Below are 23,282 nucleotides of genomic sequence, written 5' to 3' on the forward strand. Positions count from 1 at the left end.
GATGGAAAATGGAGGCCTTTACTTGAGGAAGGCTTTAAGTGGATGACACGGCCAGTGACTAATTGGGGCATGGTATCTGTTATAGCGGGACAGGCACTATTTGAGGAAATACATAAAACAAATTAAAGCTAAGCTGACTGGCCGCTGACCGTAGCCAAAGGAGAATACAAAACAGGCCACACAACATTAGGAACACCTGTACTAACTAATGAGATCTGGTACAAATCTGCCCTTAATAATGATCAGTTTTGATTGACACTGCTAGAGAGGTATTCATTTAACAATATTGTTCATTGCTAAAGCTGTGTTTTGTAATTTGATGCAGTGTGGTTCTACTACACTACACAATAACAAGCATATTGTAGAATAAATACCTTTGTGACAGCATCATTTACAACTGAGCTGTACCTTGTTTTGTAGGCAGAACATTTATACTGCGTCTCGTATAAGATTAGGTGTCCCTAATGAAGTGTCCATTTGGTGTAGAATAGAATAACATAGATGAGATTTATTGTTCAATATGATGAAGCCAAGTACAGTCAGTGTAGACAAAAGGTACATCAGACTGTATTCGTTCACATCATTTGAACAAACGGAGACGTTTGGTTGTGATGGCTGACAACCGTTTTGCCAAGGCCGTGGGTCAGAAGAGCACAAGCACCGTTCTAGCCAAGTTCTGCTCACCTGCTGTCCCATTTGGGATAGAGGGGGAATACAAGAAATATTTGAGAGGGAGTATTTACATAAACACACAACACAGAATGACAATGGCACACAAAGTTACATTATTTTTCCCAATGGCATAATGAAAGAACACTATACAATACATTATTAAAAAGTGCAATAGGCTACTGTGCTAACAAGCAGCTAGACTACAGAGAATAGCCGTGGGCTGACACCTACTGTCGGGTTCTCTAATTGCGGCAATGCTAATGTGCACAAACGACTTGCTACCATTGAGATATTATGGTGTTTTTTTTTTTTAAACTTTCATTTCATGTCTTCAAGAAAATGTTTACTTACCCAACATCATCCATGATGCAGCCTGACCAACGATCATCACACTTGCACTCTCCTGTAGAAATAAAAACCAACACAATTAGAAGTATTAATGTCATCTAAAATCCTTGTGTTCAATCATCAAAATAATCCAAGTGATGATGTGATTATTAGTGAGCGTGACAGAACAGAAAAAGCATATCTCACATAAGAAAAAAAAATGTCAGTCAGTGAGAATATTGTGGTTGCAAATATGTAATATATATTAGAAGGGTAAATGATGGATTTAAGTAGAACAATATACCATTAAGGATCCTCTTCTTGTCAGAGAAAATGCCAATGTTCTGCCCCAGGGACTGAGCCAGAGTTATGGCCATCTCATCTGTTTTTCCATACTGATAAAGAGAAACAAATACACAACAACAAAAATATTGGCTCAGTCTGGCCAGAGATGATCGTCATAAATCCCGCCCACATTATGGCAGACAGAGAAATAATGAACATCCCAATCAGAAGCACATAGTTCAAAGGTTACCTCATTGACACCTCCCCCTTTGGTGAGAGAGCAAACGCCTCCCATGTAGGAAGCACCGCCCCAGCTGCTGTGAAAACGGTTCCCTCTGACAGGGGAAACGTTGAAGATAAATACCATCAAAGTCATTAAACAATGGCAGTTAAGTACTGTACATTAAATGGCGGTTAAATGGCAACCTCCTTAATTAAAATTTGTCTACCCTTTAATCACATCTTCAATTTATTTTGATTTCAAATCCATTGTGGTGATGTATCAAGGAAAATAATTAAAACTGGACTTAAGTCAATATTTACACACGTTATTACCCCTAAGAATGAAGAATGTAGAGCCAATAGAGACAGTTTTCAGAATTTAGTAGGATTTTGTACAAAAACTACACCGTAATTAGTAGAAAACAGACATATTTCTGGGGTTACATAAAAAGTAGCTTTTTAAAATGTGTTTAATTTAGTGTTTATGACTAAAATAATATGCCCGAACCTTAATCATTATTGTGGCAAAATATATTGTTTTCAGTCATATTAATATGTTGTGTTCAGTGGAGCATAAGTGCTCGAATCCATGATAGTGGTGTATACAGGCTTATCATAAACACCTCACAGTAAATTTACCTCAAATATAAGAGATCTCCCAAACTACTGACGCCACAGCCGATAAAGCCAGTTTTCAGAATTTGGTAGGAATTTGTACAAAGAGTACTCATAGGAATTGAAACTAGTAGGAAACTGACATATTTTGGGGTTACATAAAACAACGTTGTGTAACAGTGCACATTTAAACCCATTTGTGGACATGTAAAATATGTCATTGTTCAAATGCTGTCTATTTGATAATAAAAATGGCACTAACGAAAAGAGGTGCACAGAGTCGCATCGCTCCTTGATGAAATCTTTGCGGTACTTCATGAACTCCCTCAGGGTAACCATGGGGTCGTCGTCGATGCTGAATTTGTTGTCAGCGGACCACGTTTCCATGGCGACCAGCACAATGCGGGTATTTAGCTGTTCCTTGAAAATCTGGGGAAATCAGAGTGAGATGATGAGGATACATTTTAAAAATGTCAATGAGGTTTATTATTTAGTTTGTGCCCTGGAGGACCCTTATAGAAACCACGATACTGAATGATTCAAACAATACAATACAATGATGTTAAGATGCTTCCATCCATCCATCCATCCATTTTCTACCGCTTAGCCGAGGTCGGGTTGCGGGGTTAGGAGCTTTAGCAGGGACAACCAGACTTCGCTCTCCCAGCCATTTCATCCAGCTCTTCCGGGGGGATCCCGAGGCGTTCCCAGGCCAGCCGAAGGATGTAGTCTCTCCAGCATGTCCTGGTTCGTCCCCGGGGTCTCCTCCCGGTGGGACGTGCGCGGAAAACATCACCAGGGAGGCGTCCGGGAGGCATCCGAATCAGATGCCCCAGCCACCTCATCTGGCTCCTCTCGATGTGGAGGAGCAGCAACTCTACTCTGAGATCCTTCCGGATGACCGAGCTTCTCACCCTATCTCTAAGGGAGATACACCCTGCGGAGGAAACTCATTTCGGCCGCTTACAGGTCGATCTACGTTCCTACCCTCACCTATGGTCACGACCCACAGCTCGTAAATTGAGTGCTTCGCCTTTCGGCTTAGCTCCTTCTTTTCCACAACGGACCGATACAAAGTCCTCATCTCCAGACGCTGCACCGATCCGCCTGTCGATCTCCCCGTTACATTCTTCCCTCACTCGTGAATAAGACCCCAAGATACTTGAACTCCTCCACTTGGGGCAGGATCTCATCCCCGACCTAGAGAGGGCACACCACCCTTTTCCGACTGAGGACCATGGTGTCAGATTTGGAGGTCCTGATTCTCATACCAGCAGGTTCACACTCAGCTGCGAACTGTTCCAGTGAGAGTTGGAGATCACGGTTTGAATAAGCCAACAGAACCACATCATCTGCAAAAACCAGAGATGCAATACTGAGGCCACCAAACCGGACCCCCTCTACGCCTCGGCTGCACCTTGAAATTCTGTCCATAAAAGTTGCGAACAAAATAAGTGACAAAGGGCAGCCTTGGCGGAGTCCAACCCTCACCGGGAACGAGTCCGACTTACTGCCGGATATGCGGACCAAACTCTGACTCCGGTCGTACAGGGACCGAACAGCCCGTATCATGGGGTTCGGTACCCCATACTCCCGAAGCACCCCCCACAGGACTTCTCGAGGGACACGGTAGAACGCCTTCTCCAAGTCCACAAAACACATGGAGACTGGTTGGGTAAACTCCCATGCACCCTCGAGGACCCTGCCGAGGGTGTGGAGCTGGTCCACTGTTCCACGGCCAGGAGGAAAACCACACTGCTCCTCCTGGATCTGAGATTCGACTTCCCAACGGACCCGCCTCTCCAGCACCCCTGAATGGACCTTATCTGGGAGGCTGAGGAGTGTGATCCCACTGTAGTTGGAAAACACCCTCCGTTCCCCCTCCTTAAAAAGGGGGACCACCACCCCAGTCTGCCAATCCAGAGGCACTGTCCCCGATGTCCACGCGATGTTGCAGAGGCGTGTCAACCAGGACAGCCCCACAACATCCAGAGCCTTTAGGAACTCCGGGCGAATCTCATCCACCCCCGGGGCCTTGCCACCGAGGAGCTTTTTAACCACCTCTTTGACCTTAACCCCAGAGATAGGGGAGTCCGCCACAGAGAACCCAGACTCTGCTTCCTCATGGGAAGGCGTGTCAGTGGAATTGAGGAGGTCTTCGAAGTATTCTCCCCACCGACTCACAATGTCCCGAGTCGAGTTCAGCAGTGGCCCATCCCCACTATACACAGTGTTGGTGGTGCACTGCTTCCCGCTCCCGAGACGCCGGATGGTGGACCAGAATTTCCTCGAAGCCTTCCGGAAGTCTTTCTCTATGGCCTCACCGAACTCCTCCACGCCCGGGTTTTTGCCTCAGCGACCACCAAAGCTGCATTCCGCTTGGCCAGCCGGTACCCAGCAGCTGTCTCAGGAGTCCCACAGGCCAAAAAGGCCCGATAGGACTCCTCCTTCAGCTTGACGGCATCCCCCTGTTGGTGACCACCAATCCACCCATGCAGTATCCAGTCGGTGTTCGGGGATTTCCGCCACGACAGGCACCGACCACCTTACGGCCACAGCTCCGGTCGGCCGCCTCAACAGTGGAGGCGCAGAACATGGTCCACTCGGACTCGATGTCCCCTGCCTCCCCCGGAACGTGAGCAAAGTTCTGTCGGAGGTGGGAGTTGAAACTCCTTCTGACGGGATTCTGCAAGACGTTCCCAGCAAACCCTCACAATACGTTTGGGCCTGCCACGTCGGACCGGCATCTTGCCCCACCATCGGAGCCGACTCACCACAAGGTGGTGATCAGTTGACAGCTCCGCCCTCTCTTCACCTGAGTGTCCAAGACATGCGGCCGCAAATCCGATGACACGACCACAAAGTCGATCATCGAACTGCGACCTAGGGTGTCCTGTTGCCAAGTGCACGTGTGGACACCCTTATGCTTGAACATGGTGTTTGTTATGGACAATCCGTGATAAGCACAAAAGTCCAATAACAGAACACCGCTCGGGTTCTGATTGGGGGGGGGGGCGTTCCTCCCAATCACACCCTTCCAGGTCTCACTGTCATTGCCCACGTGAGCATTGAAGTCCCCCAGCAGAACGATGGAGTCCCCTGCAGGAGCGCTCTCTAGCACCCCCTCCAAGGACTCCAAAAAGGGTGGGTACTCTGAACTGCTGTTTGGTGCATATGCACAAACAACAGTCAGGACCCGTCCCCCCACCCGAAGGCGGAGGAAGGCTACCCTCTCGTCCACCGGGCTGAACCCCAACGTACAGGCGCCGAGCCGGGGGGCCAATAAGTATACCCATACCTGCTCGGCGCCTCTCACCATGGGCAACTCCACAGTGGAAGAGATTCCAACCCCTCTCGAGAGGACTGGTACCAGAGCCCAAGCTGTGTGTGGAGGCGAGTCCGACTATATCTAGTCGGAACTTCTCGAGCTCACACACCAGCTCGGGCTCCTTCCCTGCCAGAGAGGTGACATTCCACGTCCCTAGAGCCAGCTTCTGTAGCCGGGGATGGGCTCGCCAAGGTCCCCGCCTTCGGCCACTGCCCAACTCGCACTGCACCGACCCCTATGGCGCCTCCCACAGGTGGTGAGCCCATGGGAAGAACAGTTGCAGGCTTCTTTTCAATTGGATTGAGATCAGGACTCATTGCTGGCCTTTTTAAAACGGTTAATTTTTTCCTTTTCAAACATTCCTGTGTGCTTTTGGATGTGTGCTTTAGGTCTTTGTCTTGCTGGAGGACCCACGATCTTTGCCTCAAACCAAGTTTTCTTACACTGGGTAAGACATTTCGCTCTAAAATCTCTTGAAACATTTCTCATTTTATGATACCTGTGACACAGTCAAGGCCTCCAGTACCAGATGTAACAAGCAGCCCAGTCCACCATGCTTGACTGTTGGCAGGGTGTTCTTTTCCTTAAAGGCTTCACTGCGCCGAGTGCGAATGGTTGTTTATTTCTATGTACCCTGCAATTGGTTGGCGACCGGTTCAGGGTGTACCCCGCCTCCCGCCTGAAGATAGCTGGGATAGGCTCCAGCAACCCGCGACCCGAGTGAGGATAAGCGGTGAAGAAAATGGATGGATGGGCTTCTTTGTGCCGTCTGCAATAATACTGTTTGAGTGCATTGCCAAAAAGCTCTATTTTTGCTTCATCTGTTCATAAAATATTGTTTATCATTTGTTATTTTGTATCAAACAAGTTATCTGTAGAAAAATGTTGTTCCACATTTAGTACTTGAACTCGATGGGTGCCAATAATGGTGAGCAGGACTGTATAATATCCTCCTAGGGCCCAAATATGATGACGTATGAAGATGTCTTTTTATAACAGTTCAGCTGAGGTTTCATTTGTTTTTAAGAACCGCATAGTAGGCCAGATCAAATGCTTGCGTGGGCTATACATGGCCCACCGTTCATTACTGCAGTTTTAGCAGTTGACTTGTAACGCTATGATTGTGGCCTCCTCACTGCAGCCGCTTCGGGAAAAGGGGAAATTCAACTCGCACATGGAAATCAATGAGAACTTTCCGAAGACGATCTGCTTCATATGATCTTTTTCAAGGGCGCGAGAAAAAAGCTTGACCTTTTCCGCCGGAGCTTCGCGAGGCGATCGACTTACAGTCGCGACCCCATTTCGATAGAAAAGCGCACAAATGAATGATCCAACAGTGACATTCATGCCACCACAGCCTCCTCAAGTGGAGTACTCATGAGTGGCCGGTTAATGGCTGTTTACAATTACGAGAATGGGGTTGTTTAAATGAGAAATCAGTATGATGAGAGCTCAACGCTGATAGCAGGAAGTGCTTGTGGCGAGCTTTCAGAGAGGACGATCGATACGTTTCTTACCATGTCAGCCATATTGACCACTGACTTAGCATAGTTATTGGTGTGGCCAACGGAGAGGCGATGCTTCTTGTACTGGAGAGAGAGAACGAGAAGCGATACACATATTTGTGGAAAACAGCATCTTGAGCAAATTCATTTGAAAATATTTGAATGTAAATGTATTATATTATCAGCAGTTGGCTATTGTTTTCATTTGTAAAAGACTTTCAAATGTTTCATTAATGCTTAATTACACATTTTAATGTCCAGTAAAAACAAAAAAGTAATATCGTCAACATTACACCGAAAACAGTGAATGTGTATTGTACAGTATACCCAAATTTTAAGATTCTTTTTTTATTGCTTTTTTTATTATTAAACTCCAAATTACATCAAATGTCCCTAAATATGTAGAACTTGGAGTTCAACCAAAAATATGTGGAAAGAAATATGCCGCGAAGCTTATACAAACCATCATCATGCGTCATGCCACATGCAAATCTCACAATACTTCAGCTCATCAACATCAACAGCAATAACTCTCAAGTGTGCATTTTCTTTGGTTATTATTGTGTTTTGCAAAGAAAAAAGGGTGGTCATAACCAGAATACAAGAAACTGAACTAACTACCACATGGGGAAGTGTTTGGCTGCTGACTGCAATATGAACAATTGAATTTTTACCAAACAGATTGCAACGTAAATACACTACATTACAGTATCACTGTGCAAACACCTTCATGCTCCCTCTCCATTATTTGTCAATCATGCGTCTTCAAAGGGTGAGTACTTTATTTTAGTTACAGTATAACTCACTTTTTAAATTCTCATTAGAATAATAATTAAAACATTATGTGTTGAGTTAATAAACGTTTTATGATGGTGACAGTTTGAGCCTCCAACAAATTATTCCACTTTCCATTGTTTCCTGTGGGAAAAACTGTCTTGAAATTGTAACAACATTGAAGTCAGCCAGCATCATGGAATAGCTTTTGTTAGACTTCCCACCGCAGATGCTTTTCACTCGACAGTGATGTTTGCTAGGGTTTACTAAAAAAATGTTTAAAAAAAACTTATGGGGAAAACAAAAAAAAAGGAGCAAATCAGACCACGTTTTTGTAATATGTACATATAACTTACCATTAGATGGTCATTGATGACCATCAACTCAATGTATTTGATCTCATCTTCCACACTTCGGGACATGTATGGAGCCTGAAAAGAATCACACGTTCATCAAATGAATAATAAAAATAATAATAATTTATCTGTCACGTGACGCCTGGTAACACCATATCAAGTCACTAATGATAAACTTTGCTTGGCAACATAAAGTTTGTTCTCCTCCCGAAAAACAGATGAGAGCAGCTCTCAGGGCAACAGAGAAATGTTGATGATGATGATGCACAACGTAAATATTTCATGGAGAGAAAGAGGAGGAATGTGAAGGGCTGTTGAGAGGGAGGAAACTATGCTCTCTATTTACTTTTAGTTAGTGAACAAAAAACAACACATCAGTGAGACTCTGACCATTTAGCATAATTGGCCTATGTATTGCATACCTGTCTCTTCTTTCTCCTGCGAACAACTCTTGAGCCAGGAAATGGAGGACTGGGAAAGGGTGGCTCAGGACGGTTACCTAAGAGGTTATTGTTACTAGTATTGAACTTTAAAAACAATTATTTTGAAAACAAATTTGACAGCACTGAATTTTACCGCTCAAAGTCAAGTCATGAAGTTCAACCGGTCCTCCAGATTTGTACATCAAGTGGACATCGCCCTGAAGGACAGAAAATCACAACAATTATTGATGCGGTTGTCATTGTTCATCTATGCATGCTGGACATCCATTGAGCTGGAGCCTAACCCAGCTGACTTCAGCAAGAGGCGACGTACACCCAGGACTGATCGCCACCCAATGGCAGTTCACATACAGACAAACAACCACTCACTATTACAGTCAAACCTTCGGAGAATTTACAGTTTTCAACAAACCTAATGTGCATGACTTTGGAATGTGGGAGAACGATGGAGTACCCGCAAAAAAACCCCCAAAAAACATGCAAGCTCAGGGAAACCATGCAAACTCCACCAAGGAAGGCCTAAGCCGGAGTTCGAACCCCAACCCTCAGAACTGTGAGGAAGACATGCTAACCACTAGAGTGGTAATTGCAAGCATGAAGAGGAACAGCCTGGAAATAGTACATTTAATGACAACCATAAACTGGTTTAGAGAGAAGGTGACCATTTACTGGCTTTTTCTAAATACTCTTTTTGCAGGACTCGCCTGGCCCTGAATCAATTTAACAACTTAAAAGTGAGTCAATTAGGAGAAAGACTGATCTCTGTTTATGCCAAGTCTGTGCCAATGTTCTTGAATACACAGCAGCTAAAGTCTACGTATTGTAGTGTCTGTGTTAGCTACTGTATGGTTTGAATTGAAGCTTTAGCCATCAAATGAATGCCTGAACTGTATACATTAAACATGGGTGTGAAACTAAGGCAACATTAATACAATTAGTAATAGAAAAGTTGAACATTCAAATCAAAATAGCACATATCAATATGTAGTGCACACCATTAAAATAAAGTGCTAGTTGATGAGGTGGAATAATAATTGAAAACTGTCGTGGTAAAAAAAAAAAAAAGGGGGCATACAGCGAAATATTTCATATTCATAAATGTATTTTTGTATCACAGGGATTTCATTGCTGGCAATGAATTTGTACACAAGCCAGAACACGCCGTAGTCTAGCGCTAACCTATCTAAAAGCAGTCGTGAAGTTATTATTACAGTAAATATTTGCGTGAAGAACACATCTCGGCCATAAATATGAACCCATCAAATGAAAAACAGTAAGTACGGCGGCAACTGAGTGTGCCTTGCTGTGCCGTGTGACGACGTATTTTTACAGTACTGGCCACACTAGATCATTGCACGATGATCGTAACCTCAGAATGTCAGTACTGTTGTAAAGGACCGCTTGTCATTTTGTATTACCCGTCTGCAACCCACTAGTGTGTTATGGCAGATCAGGGATGCTGAAGGAAATTATCCAGACCCAAATTTCACACTGAGTGAGTATACATCTGTGTATTTACACTTTTTTTTTTTTTTTTATTATTAACGTTTTTGTTTGATGGGGTGCCGTGAGATTTTTCCAATTTAAAATGAGTGCGTTGGCTCAATAAATGTTGGGAAACACTGCATTATACCAATATACATCTTATTAGCAATAACCTAATTACAAAGGATTTGCATTTGCGGTTCAATCCACTAATTGACTATTTAAATCACTGGTATTGATCCACCTCCAGAATAATAATGGGACCATTCATCTGTTCTGACCAAATTATCTAATGATAACGGGGGGGGGAAAACACCTTAGCAACTAGCAGAGTTATGTTCTTTTCGGAATACTGTACATATACTTTTTGAACACCAGAAGCGTTGTGGCTTTTAGACTGAGACAAGACACAGCACATGAAGCATTCTTGAAGCTGACATAATCAAACAATTTTCTTCAAAAAGGCCATATCGAGGGAATATTTTGCCTCTCTGAATCTGTTGCATTACAGTTGTTAATGTGCCCTGGTTCACATTCTTCCATGTTCTTCCATGTTGCCGTTGCCCCTTTTTTTTCTGCCCGCCCTCTGTAGGTTTCTCACAGATACCATGGTTGACTTTACCTCTTTCTATTTCTGTTTTTTATATGTTTAAAAAAAATAATGAGCCTCTTTTGACGAAGTAAGGAGCTGGAAGCACCGATATCTGTTTTCAAATGGAGGGAGTAAAAAGTAGTCAAAAAATAAATACCAAAGTACAGTACACATATTGGAGTGGTTGTACTTCGTTACTTTAAACCACTGGAAACCAAAGTACTAGCTTGCCATCTAACAAACAACTACTAATCCAACAGTCACAAATGTCATCATTGCAGCAAATATTTGTATGAAACATTTATAGGCCATACATCTAAAACAGACAAACAAACGGCTGTAACTGAGCGTGCCTTCCGTGGCGGGCCCCCTCTATAAAGTCGTTGTTAACCGCCTGCGAGACAGCGGGGTGGGAAAACCCCTCCCAAGTCTTCAGAGGCGACATCCTGTTTACGTCGCTAATGCTAATGCTAATGCTAGCTACTGTACTTCAACGGCACGCTCTGATCTGCCTTATTGTTAAAAGGAGATGCCGCGACCAAAGACATAAACACCGCCCGGCTGCTGGAAAACAAGGTATTTGCCAGAGTTGTTCTGACGCACCTTATTTTCGAGCGTGACCGTGTTTAGCATCACAGATGTCAAACAAGAGTTCAGCACTCAACAGGTTGCAGCGGTGCTAGCGAGTTAGCAAACGGACGCGAGCGTGAAATTCGAGATAAGCACGTCTTTACATTGAGGTCATTGATTTAGTCATACAATAAGCGGTTCGTATTGCAAATGAATACAGTTTAAATACAACTTGACGTAGTCGTCCGCTCGCCATGCATGTAATACGGCAGATTCATTAAACACTTGGGAAAATATTTTTCTGAGGGCAAATTGGTGCCGAATTTGTACATTTAAAATTATTTTCATTGTTTCTTGATTGTTTGTTACATATTATTCTACTTTCTAGAGATGGTGAATTTGGTCATCAAAATTATACGTAAATATATATTTTTTTTAAATCATGAAACATTTCACTCTGTGTGTGTGTAGTACATCTCTATAATAAGAGTTTTGAATTGAAGTACCTCACTAAATTAAGCTTTTGCCACTGTTCTAATTCATTGAAATGTACCCGTTGAAAATAAAGAGCAACTTTTTTTCCCCCCACTCAGCCACTGCTGCTTGCTGTGAAAGTAAAATAACAGACCTATATAGTTCTAAGCGTATTCTGTTGTGTATTGTTCAGTTGGTCTTGGAGGACTTTCCCAGCAGCCTCCGCCTCAGAGTCCTTGTTACTGTTTGCTAATGAAATGAGAGCATTGTCTCAGGAGCATTGGATATTAGGTCAACTTAACTGCAGTGAATAGGAATACAAGAGGGGGGCACAAAGTTAGGTCAGCCTGTGGAGTTACTTCATTAGAGTGTTGCTATCACATCATCAGGTGATGTAGGGCTAGGCAATGGAGTTTGTTTCCATTAACAATGTGGCTGGCATTAGAGTGTTTTACAAAAGTGGAATCCAGTTTTTGTTTTTAACTGCTGTGACCACCTTATCAAATATTTTTCAAAAAGGTGACAAAGAAATAAACAACATGAGCAGAATCATATGCAGTGGAACCACGATTTAATGGACTAATAGGGGTGGGGGGGTCGGGTCATCCGTTACAGCCAATTGGCCGTTATATTGAAGCACTTTTTTTCGTGGTCATATTACTGTGCAGTACAAAACATTTCTTTTGTACTTTTTTTCGTGGCCTAAAATGTCCAGTACAGTACAAAGCATTTAAAATAGTAAATGAATATAAAAAAGCTTAAATGTTTGAAAAGCTTTCAATTTGATCCCAACTTACAATGCTGGTGTGCTTGGTCATGGTTACAATCAGTTGTCATCATGTTGTAACGTGTCGCTTTCATGAGCCTCTGGGATTTAGTGTGCGCCCTATTTCCAGATCCGTTAATTAGATGCAATAGACCACCAGCTTGACAAAAAAAAACTGTTACCATACCAGAAATAGCATGTTCCAGACTGCAGGACTGCTCCAGAGACATCTCTTAAAGTTAAAAAAAATATATATATGTTTGTTTTTTAAATAAACGCCACCACGCTGCTCTCTTTCTGAGCAGACTTCTATCCGGCAATAGATAGACTCCTGCCGTCATGGCCGCCACATCAATGCATTGTTGAATGTTGCCACATTCAACATGGCCACCACGTAGGCACAGGCATGTGTGTTGAGTGGATCTAGTCATATTGTATATCTGTGACCCAGAAATATGTATGTCCCAGTCTTTGCTTATATTGCAAAACAACGCCATTAAACAACAACGGCCAATTCTGGAACTAATATACTTCGTCAACGCCGGTTTAAGTGAAAACTGGAAACTATTTTTGGAGACATGTACTGTCCAGACGGTCTGTTACTTGTTACCTCCGATATCCGTGAAATTGAGGTTCCACTTTACAAGTAGGGGGGGGAGGGGTGTATTCAATCCAAAATGTTGCTAATTATGTGTAACAATTTTTTTCAATAGGTCATTTTTCCTTGGCTGCAATACCTCTCAAGACCAACCACAATGTCTTGCCGGGACATTCATGCCACAAATGCCTTTGCCTTCATCATCGCCTTCGTGTCTGTGGCCGGGTTGGCCGTGGCAGCGTTAGTCCCTCAGTGGCGCGTGACCCGACTTGTCACCTTCAATCGCAACGCCAAGAACGTCAGCGTGTACGACGGGCTGTGGACCAAGTGTGTCAAGCAAGACGGCTATTCGGGATGTTATTACTATGATGCCGAGGTACACCTGCGGGATTCTGTCTGTAGTCTCTCACTACAGTGTTGAAATAGTCATTTTTTTCACATCATCCACTGTAGATGTCCTATCACCATCTGTTTCATGCCTTGTTGCCAAAGGCGGGTCTATTTGCTACTAAGTGGTGCATGATGATGTAATTATGTAGTAGGCATACAATGTGTAAATTACACCATGGCCGTTGTCAAACACATTTTCATCACGGGCCACATCGTAGTGATGATTTCCCTCAAAGGGCCTATATATAACTTGACTGTAAAAAGCATATAAATGTCATGTTATATTACATGTACACGGACTGAGGTAGTATAGTGCAGATCTTGGCACGGTTTGGCTTGCCAAGCCACTGTACATGCTGGTCCCAAGTCCGGATGTGTTGCGTCAGGAAGGACGTGTGGTGTGTGTAAGTAAATAAATAATTGAATAAATGTGCCAAATGCGAGTGACTATGTGGCAACCCTGGTGGGATGAGCCGAAAGTCACAAAAACAGGATATTACACAATTTTCCCTGCATTTGATTGTATTTATATATAGCTATCAAAAACAAATTGAATTTGAAATCCATCCATCCATTTTCTGAGCCGCTTCTCCTCACAAGGGTCGCGGGCGTGCTGGAGCCTATCCCAGCTGTCATCGGGCAGGAGGCGGGGTACACCCTGAACTGGTTGCCAGCCAATCGCAGTGAATTTGAAATCAGAAGTCATAAAAATTCTGGCAAGAAAATATTTAAGGACAGTAACAACTATTGTTTAATTAATGTTCAAAAGTGATTTGGTGGGGGCAAAATGCTTGTATCTGTTAAAAGTATACAAAAATTGCAATTTTAGTACAGAACTACTAAAATAAAGAACAAATCCATTCAGCAAAAAACGTGAAGTAGACCATTATTTTTTGGGGGGGCTACACCTTGAGTTTGACAAACACTTTGGGATTGGTCAAATTAACTGGCCAGTTCAGCAAAACATGATTTGAAAGTTGTTTATCATCACATTTTCATCTGCAAAATGTAATATAAACAAGAAATTATATATATATATATATATATAAAACGATTAATCAAATAACTTAAATCATGCAATCATAAAAAAGGTAGAATCAAAATCACTGTCTCGAGGCTTCCCCTGGGATAATTTTTCCAGTTGGACTAATGTTACTGTGGTCGCACAAACCAATCTGCGTAGAAATAAGTTGGCACGATGGCGGCGAGCCAGGAAAAAAAGTCTGTATAAGCCAGAGAATGTGCAAAGTTTGGGGTCATTTCAGACTTAACAAGGAAGATGAAGTGCAATGTGTTTCACAACGGCACATCTATGGTCGCCGACACAAGGTAACATGTTGATGATAGCTAATTTAATATAGCCTATGTTCACTAGTTGGAATGTATTGTGATGCCCTTGCAAGTGGTTAGAATAGACACAGCCGCCTCTGCACTTTGAATCGCTTAAAGGCAACTTTTAAAGCCATACACACTCAAAGTCACAGATACTACAGTAGAACATGAGGCTAGCGACTCTGAGTGGACAAAATAATACCTGTACCTCACATTCACATTGTTTAACAATGTAAAATCAATTTCCATCTGATTACTCGATTGGATAATAACTAGAATACAATTCTAAAAGTCTTCGGTAGCTACAGCCCTATCTTGGTGGTTGAACTATTTTAACGTGTCAAGTGAATTTAGCAAAAAGCCACCAGAGAAATACATGTGTATGTCTTTAAAACAAAGGTTAAATACCTTTTTCAAGAGTGGCTTGATTTTCATCTCCACGGAGTAAGTGCATTAGCATATAGTATCACCAGTTTGAGTCACTTTTGAAAAGTTCCTGAAAGTGTCCAAATGAATTTTAAAAGTATCCACATTTGTTGCTTGGTGCATTTTGGGGGAAAGGTTGCGAGGGTAGTAAGTCCAGCAACCAAAGTTCTAAGTTGGCGTCAATGGTGTCATGTTTGCAGTGGTACTCCAAAGTGGACCAGCTGGACCTGAGGTTGCTGCAGTTCTGCGTACCTGCGGGACTGGCCTTTGGCTCTCTGGCCTTGCTGCTGTGCATGGCCGGCATGTGTAAAACCTGCTGCTGCTCCGACAAGCCTGAACCGGACATTAAGAGCATCCGCTTCTTGGTGAACAGTGCCGGCTGTCACTTGGTGGCAGGCGCGTTTCTCTTCCTGGGCGGCGCCATCGCTATCGCACCCTCTGTGTGGTTCCTGTTCGGTACCAAGGGGCTGAACAAGAGATACGACAACATTTTCTCGGACGGGTTTGCTCCGTACGTGTCCATAGGCTGCTCCGGGGGGCTGATGCTGGCCGCCCTGCTCATGTTCATGTGGTACTGCATGTGTAAGAAGCTGCCCTCGCCATTCTGGTTGCCCCTTCCCTCTATGTCCACCTCTGCGTCCACCCAGCCGCTCACGGCCAACGGTTTCCCGCCGTCGCCGGTTTATGCTCCTCAGCCCATGCCGCCTCAGTCCTATCCTCCCACGGTGATTGACACACAGCAATACGTGCCCGCGCAAGGCTACATTCAAAGCGTGGCTGCCCCTGCCCCACCACAAGTGTACATGTCTCAGATTTCTGCCCCTGATGGTTACGGCTCAGAGGCGGGTGGGACCCAGGCCTACAGCTACGCACCCTCGCAGACCTACGCACCCTCCCAAAGCTACGCACCCTCACACAGTTACGCGCCCAGCTACGCCGGCCACCGCTACTCCACCCGCTCACGGATGTCTGCCATCGAGATTGACATTCCAGTGGTGACACAGTAAGAAATGTCTTTCCAGTTCACATTAATGTTATTACTCTCGAAGAGGGTCAGCTTAAATTAATATTATTACTTATTTTATGAGCCTGACTAAATTGCTGATCACAGAAGTGAGCACCTGTGAAGAGTTCTGGACTTATTTTATGATATGAAGGAAAATTAACAGAAAGTTGCAGGGAACACAGCTGTGTATGTCTTGGAACAATACTAAAATACAGTCACTAGCCATGACTGAGTGCCTACAAACTAACTACACTGGATGCCAAATATTTATTGGTTTCCTGGTACAGTGGAACCTTTAAAGTCAAACACCCCAAAAGTGGTAACAATTTGAGTTCAACCATTTTTTTTTTTTATGTTTTTATTTTTTTTTAATTTTGAGAATACAGTGATGCCTTCACGTACGAGTGACTCCACAGAGTTTTTCGAGCTACAAGTCATCGCAAGGCTGATTATTTTTGCTTTGACTTTAGTCAACTTAATTCACAACAAGCAGTTTGGTATATAGTGAAATATTATTCAAAAAAAGGCTTCAAGCTGTGTATTGACACTTTTTACTGTAAAAAAAAAAAAAAAAATTTCAAACAACCACACTACTTTCAACGTCCACAAGCTTAAATCGCCAGACTCGACGTGATGCTATAACACTTTAAGCAACGGATATTTGAGCACAAACAGTGGAACAACACTGTAGACAGACAATATCACAATTACATTGGCATAGTGAGGATAAGTGGAACAGAAAATGGATGGATGGATATTTTCTTTATCCTCCGTGGGGAAAAAAAGACGACTATTACTGCAGCTTACTGAGTCACTGAGCTGTGATAGTCTTTGTCTGGATGATTGTATAATGGTGGTGGTCAGTACACACACCAAAAGGAGCACAAGGCTTGAAACGCATTAATGGCATTTACATTCATTACACTGACAAAAGATGATTTGAGATACAAGTGTTTTGAGTTTCGAGCATGGTCACGGAACTAATTAAACTCGTATGTCAAGGCACCACTATATGCAACACATTTTTAGTTGAGTTTGAAACCACCATCACATGACTCCATGCGAGCTATCAGCAGATTTCAAGAGACTTAAGTTTACGTAACATCAAATGGATTAATTCCCCAAGCTTGCGTTACTTTTGGTTTACTAATTCAGCAGTACCTGTAAGACCGACTCTGGCACTCTCTCTGTTGTTGTTGCAACTTTTGGCTTGTCGCCACAGTGAGTCACTCGCATGATTTGTTCGATACCCTCCCTGATACAACCCGTACATTTTTTGGGACTGGCAGGGAGTCGAACCTACGCTGTCTGCATGAAAGGCACCACCAGCATGCACCACTTCACTACCTGTGGGCTTCCTTTGTCTGTTATGTGTCTTCTTTATTTTAGTGTTATAATACTATAATTAACTTTTAAGCTTTTATAACAGGATAGTATAAGTAAATGTTATGTAAAGATTTTTACAGAATAGGTGTTTGATTTGAGGTTCCACTGTAGATTGACAAGATGTCATGGTTCCATGCGTGTACATTTACCTTTGGAAGCCTTAACACTGGATGCCAACTGTTCTGCTGTTACATTGAATCTTGAAGAGTCACAAATTGACTTCAGGGTGAAGGTGCTCATCATCACTACTAAAATACTATCTTTTGTGTAGCATGAATCACTGTTCATGTGATGTGGAAGAGCAATACACTAATTGTGCGTACTAATGTTGAGTAGTACATACTGTGCCAGTTTACAATGCTTTTAACTGTTAGTTTTTTTGTGTTCTCGTGTGTTACTGTATGTATGCTAATCTGCACATCAATAATAAAATGACACTATGTACAGTGATACTTTATGGAAGTATATGTTTCTACTTAAAATGTGGTAGGAAAAAGCATCAGTAGAGCTTTATGAAGTTTTAAACATTCCTGAACAGATTTTGTTTTTCTTTTCATGATGAGCACAGTATAGCATTTTTATTGACAAATGTGTCTGTCATTTTATTTTGTGATTGAAGTCAATGAAACAAAAATGTTTTTCTATCCTCACTTTTTTCCTATTAAACACAATGTACTTGTGATTGTCATCTCTGTGCCTTCATTACACACATACAATCTAATTTGTAGAGTGAATTATAAACTGCAGAGGTTGTCTCAAATCACACTTTTAGACAAAGACCCTACAAAGTAAATTTTGAGATTTGTTTCTAAGTAAGTTATTCTATTCCATCCATCCATTTTCTGAGCCGCTTCTCCTCACTAGGGTCGCGGGCGTGCTGGAGCCTATCCCAGCTGTCATCGGGCAGGAGGCGGGGTACACCCTGAACTGGTTGCCAGCCAATCGCAGTGAATTTGAAATCAGAAGTCATAAAAATTCTGGCAAGAAAATATTTAAGGACAGTAACAACTATTGTTTAATTAATGTTCAAAAGTGATTTGGTGGGGGCAAAATGCTTGTATCTGTTAAAAGTATACAAAAATTGCAATTTTAGTACAGAACTACTAAAATAAAGAACAAATCCATTTAGCAAAAAACGTGAAGTAGACCATTATTTTTTGGGGGGGCTACACCTTGAGTTTGACAAACACATCGAAACAAACAACCATTCGCACTCACAGTCATGCCTACGGGGAATTCAGAGTCTCCAATTAATGCATGTTTTTGGGATGTGGGAGGAAACCGGAGTGCCCGGAGAAAACCCACGCAGGCACAGGGAGAACATGCAAACTCCACACAGGCGGGGACGGGGATTGAACCCCGCACCTCAGAACTGTGAGGCTGACGCTCTAACCAGTCGGCCACCGTGCCGCCAAGTTATTCTATTTTTTTTTTAGATTTCCCCATTTTGGGACTAAAAAAGGTTATATATGTTTGAAGATAAATGCTGAACACATGCACAGACAACTATGTAGTACTCAATTGTGGCGACTGTTAAACGTCGATTTTATTACAGTTTTTTTATTAATTATTTTTTAGTTTTGGGGCGTGGAAAGCGGAATGGACGACAACATCTGGCTCGCAGTTCTGAGGACCCGGGTTCAAATCCGGCCTCGCCTGTGTGGAGTTTGCATATGTTCTGCGTGGGTTTTCTCCGGGCACTCCGCTTTCCTCCCACATCCCAAAAACATAGGTTAATTGAAAACTCGAAATTGCCTGTGGGTGCGAGTGTGAATGGTTGTTTGTCTATGTGTGATTGGCAGTTCAGGGTGTAACCAGCTCTCGTCCAGCGTTAGCCAAGATTGGCGCCAGCACACCCGCGACCCTAGTGAGGATAAATGGTACGGAAAATGGATGGATGGGCGTGGCTAAAACAGCACCCCTGTGATGCACTTTGAAGTCCACCGTGATTCGACCCTGCCCCACTATATAAGAACTTTAGCGCCTTTGTTAGCATCAGCGGTTATCTAGTGCAATTGTGATATGCGGTTAGCTAGCTAGATATGGCTACATCACAAAAATGCATCTTCCCTTCGTGTAGTCAGCTGGCGTGACCGCTTTAGAGCCCTGTGATGAGCCGGTGGGACATATTCCAGCCACTGGAGGCGGATATATTCAAACGTCGGTGTTCAAACGTAGTTATGAAGGTCTGAGAGTGGAGAGAATATGCTTGATTTCAAGCCTCATTTTATATACTATATTTATATTATATTTATATACTATATTTATATTATATATTTTTTTAATAATTCAAATTCGGCAGGGTTGTTTGACAACACTCTGGTGTTTCAAATTTGGAAGACATTTTAATTGTGCACTCTCTCTCGCAACAACATTAGGTACACCTGCACAATCCAAAAGAGCTCTCAACATTTTTGTTATTGGGCTTGTGCGTTTGCCGTGGTTAAGAACTGCCTTGCAATACGATGCAGTGTAGTTTGCACCACGACAATAACGACTGACAGTGTCAATCAAAAGTGAACAGAGCATCATTATCTTGGAATGGATTGGACTGTTCAGGCGTCCCTAATGAACTGTCCAGTGAGTGTGCATGACTGTCAATCAAACATTATTTTGCCCTCATGAGCTGACAATAATGAAGTCCCTGATGTTTGGCCCGCTCTATGATCTGATAAGAATTAATCTCCGTGTACACAGTCTCAAGGGAGGGGAACATCAGGTGATTAGGCTCTTATTTAAAATGCAGCTTTTAGCTCCCTGGTGTTTAGTCTCATCTTTGAAGTGATGTGAGCATGTTAAATGAAGCAGCCGGCAGCATAAAGCGCTGCAGTGTGCCTCTTTGATATCAACTCTTTTTAAATGTTAGCGGACTTCAGTGGCCAATAATTAATAAGAGCTTTGTGCAAATAAAAGTGCAGCACATGCACAACACAATGCATTACTGCTGACTGACCACAGTCTTCTTCTTTGTCTTGGCCAATGAGAAATACATACGCAGCCTCCAGACTCTGCGGGGTGTGTGCAATGGACGGGGATTAAGGTTCTAAACACAGATGGCTTTCATATGTTGTTTGGCTACAAAGATATGGCGGGCGGAGCTTGGGTTGCCACGGGAGACGGCATCTCACTGAAGATGCAGACTGGTGGCTGGCTGGCTCATGAATATAATGCAACGTTGCCTCTGCGTGTGCGAATGAGCTGGAGTACAGGAGACACCCCCTCCCCTCAAGCTTATTATTCAATCACACACACAAAAAAATCCTCTTGGCACTTTAAGCAAGCACCCCCTTGTCACAACCTGCCAACCCCTCTCCACACACAGACACACACACACACACACAAATCCACCATATCATCAGCAAATGAAACAAGTCTCCATCCCCCACATCCAGCCTCCTTAATCCACACTCATGTCATCTCACATGTGCTTTAGCAAGTAAAGTGAATATCAGCTCACTTTTTACAACATTCCGAGCTAAATCTTAAAAAAAAACAAAAAAAACATCATCGTTGAACAAACATTTAAATGTATGTTTCAACATTACAAGCCATTATTGACTGTATACTCACAAGACAAAAAGAATCAAATTGTAATACTGTGTTTCTGCAAATAGTGGGCTGGGCGTTTAATTACTCAAGTGCAGATGGGAAAGGTTTTTCTACTGTTTGGGGGGGGGGGCCTTTATTCAAATGCATTTTTGGATCATAGTAAACATTTACAGATATAAAAGTCAATACCCTTCCTAATATTGAGGTTACATTATATGTCATCAATATTGTAATAAACAACCCCGTTTAGAGATAGAATATACATGTTCTAATCGTGAAATATTTCCAGGTATTTTAGATGAAAATATACAACATTGTGTTCTATGTGTATTGAAGTTTTTTTTGTTTTTTTTTTCAAATCTGTTTCGCAGGCATTCAGCTTCAGAGCCATACAGAAAAACGGAAAAGCTCAGTGTAAATTTAGGGCTGCTTAACGTTATGTCGCATAGTTGAAGACGCAAAGTTGTCCTTAGGTGTGTATGGTTGTTCGTATATATGTGCCCAGCGATTGGCTGGCGACCAGGTTGGCTCTTGCTTCTTGCCCAAAGTCACTTGGCATAGACTCCTGCTCACCACTCATGACCCTAATAAGGAAATGGATGGATGGATTATCCATCCATCCATTTTCCATACCGCTTATCCTCACTAGGGTCGTGGGCGTGCTGGAGCCTATCCCAGCTATCTTCGGGCGAGAGGCGGGGTACACCCTGAACTGGTCGCCAGCCAATTAAACATACAGCCATTCACACTCACATTCACACATACGGGCAATTCAGAGTCTTCAATTAACCTACTATGCATGTTTTTGGGATGTTGGAGGAAACCGAAGTACCCGGAGAAAACCCACGCAGGCACGGGGAGAACAAGCCAACTCCACTCAGGCGAGGCCGGATTTGAACACGGGTCCTCAGAACTGTGATGCAGATGTGCTAACCAGTCGGTCACCGTGCCGCCGGATTGATTATTTCCTAAACCAAAAATCCATCTGGTGCATGTCAAATACTCACATGCAGTGAATTAAGCGGATCACAGAAACAGATACCACAGAAACCTGAAGAGAAACGTTTTGTGTTTACCATTCTCATCATTTTGGCTATTCCAACTGACCAGCTGCAAGTGTTTGCTCAAATGTTCTCCAAGGAGCAGCTAAGCATGCAGAGTTGTGGAAAAAATAAGAACAATATGCTATTTTGTGCTTGTGCACGCCATCAGCCTCTTCAGCATCTTCCCTCAAAGTGTGCACCATCACACTATGTGAACACTCATGGGAACACCTGGCAATGTGCACCTTATGCTTAACTGCTGACTAATGTGCTTGAATGTTGCGCAAGCATGTTGACGTTAGACACCGGAAAATTCAACATATAATGTAACGCCAGCAGCTTTTTGGACTAATGTTTCTGCTGCGACGGCAGGGTGGGGGGGGGGGGGGGGGGGGGTAATTGCAGATGGATCTACCATATGGCCGACACGCCTCTTCCTCTCGTGATTTTTACTTTGACTTTAAAGTACATCACAACCGTCAAGCTGGTGGCGCATCACCGCCTCACAGCTCCCACAGTCGCAGACGATACTGACAGATAGTGATGTGTGACTTTTAACAACATGAACAGAACAGAGCTCAGAAGCTTTTAGAGCGGGTGTGTGGTGACTATGGCCCGAGAGAGCAACCGTGTAACTCTAAAAACAAATCAAACCTCTGAGGAAATGTTACTTTAATTTATTGACTATTTGAGTCACGAGGGTGTCAGTGCACCCTCCGTAATTCTAATGGTACCTCCCATCTGTTCATCATCCTCCATGAACCAGGAACAAACCTGCCAACTAACAAACAGATGGACAAACAACCACTAATACAACACTGACTTTTTTTTGTTTTTTGGGTGGAGGTCTGTACGCTCACTTTTATAAAGCAGCATAGCTTTTCCAACACAACAAATCTACCTAAGACATTTACACGATATGACATATCTTCACATCCATTTTCTATAGTACCTGTCTTTATTATGGCCACGGATGAGCTGGAGCCTATCCCAGCTGACTGTGGGCGAGAGACAGTCACATTCACACCATCGCTGAACACAACCCACGCTGCCTGCATCCAAGTCAGCGAGCGCACCACTACACTATCAGTGACTTTTTCATGAGCTGTGTTTCCCAACCGTTATTGAGCCAAGGCAC

At 43.1% G+C, this 23,282-nt stretch overlaps 2 protein-coding genes across 3 annotated transcripts in view; one reads left to right on the forward strand and one right to left on the reverse strand.

Moving 5' to 3' along the window:
- The window catches only part of adam22 (ADAM metallopeptidase domain 22), a 78,829-nt gene that overhangs the window by 17,439 nt on the left and 38,108 nt on the right, over positions 1–23,282 (reverse strand). For both annotated transcript variants that reach the window (XM_061777427.1, XM_061777426.1), the window contains exons 7-14: positions 8,661–8,724; positions 8,507–8,583; positions 8,085–8,159; positions 6,967–7,038; positions 2,384–2,550; positions 1,535–1,619; positions 1,304–1,394; positions 1,024–1,075 (exon numbers count right to left, since the gene is read on the reverse strand). In XM_061777427.1, coding sequence (XP_061633411.1) covers positions 1,024–1,075; positions 1,304–1,394; positions 1,535–1,619; positions 2,384–2,550; positions 6,967–7,038; positions 8,085–8,159; positions 8,507–8,583; positions 8,661–8,724 — 683 coding nt within the window. The remainder of the gene's footprint in view (positions 1–1,023; positions 1,076–1,303; positions 1,395–1,534; positions 1,620–2,383; positions 2,551–6,966; positions 7,039–8,084; positions 8,160–8,506; positions 8,584–8,660; positions 8,725–23,282) is intronic.
- cldn12 (claudin 12) lies at positions 11,001–18,234 on the forward strand. The gene is made up of 3 exons (XM_061777435.1): positions 11,001–11,180; positions 13,128–13,388; positions 15,361–18,234. The coding sequence occupies exons 2-3, from the start codon at positions 13,170–13,172 to the stop codon at positions 16,165–16,167; spliced, it is 1,026 nt and encodes a 341-aa protein (XP_061633419.1). The 5' UTR covers positions 11,001–11,180; positions 13,128–13,169; the 3' UTR covers positions 16,168–18,234.

Source organism: Phyllopteryx taeniolatus, chromosome 6 (assembly GCF_024500385.1).
Source record: "Phyllopteryx taeniolatus isolate TA_2022b chromosome 6, UOR_Ptae_1.2, whole genome shotgun sequence".
Lineage (NCBI taxonomy): Eukaryota > Metazoa > Chordata > Actinopteri > Syngnathiformes > Syngnathidae > Phyllopteryx > Phyllopteryx taeniolatus.

Coding starts and splice junctions, on each gene's coding strand:
- cldn12 (XM_061777435.1), top strand. CDS start 13,170: ATGTCTTGCCGGGACATTCATGCCACAAATGCCTTTGCCTTCATCATC. Junction 13,389..15,360: donor GTTATTACTATGATGCCGAG/GTACACCTGCGG, acceptor TCATGTTTGCAG/TGGTACTCCAAAGTGGACCA.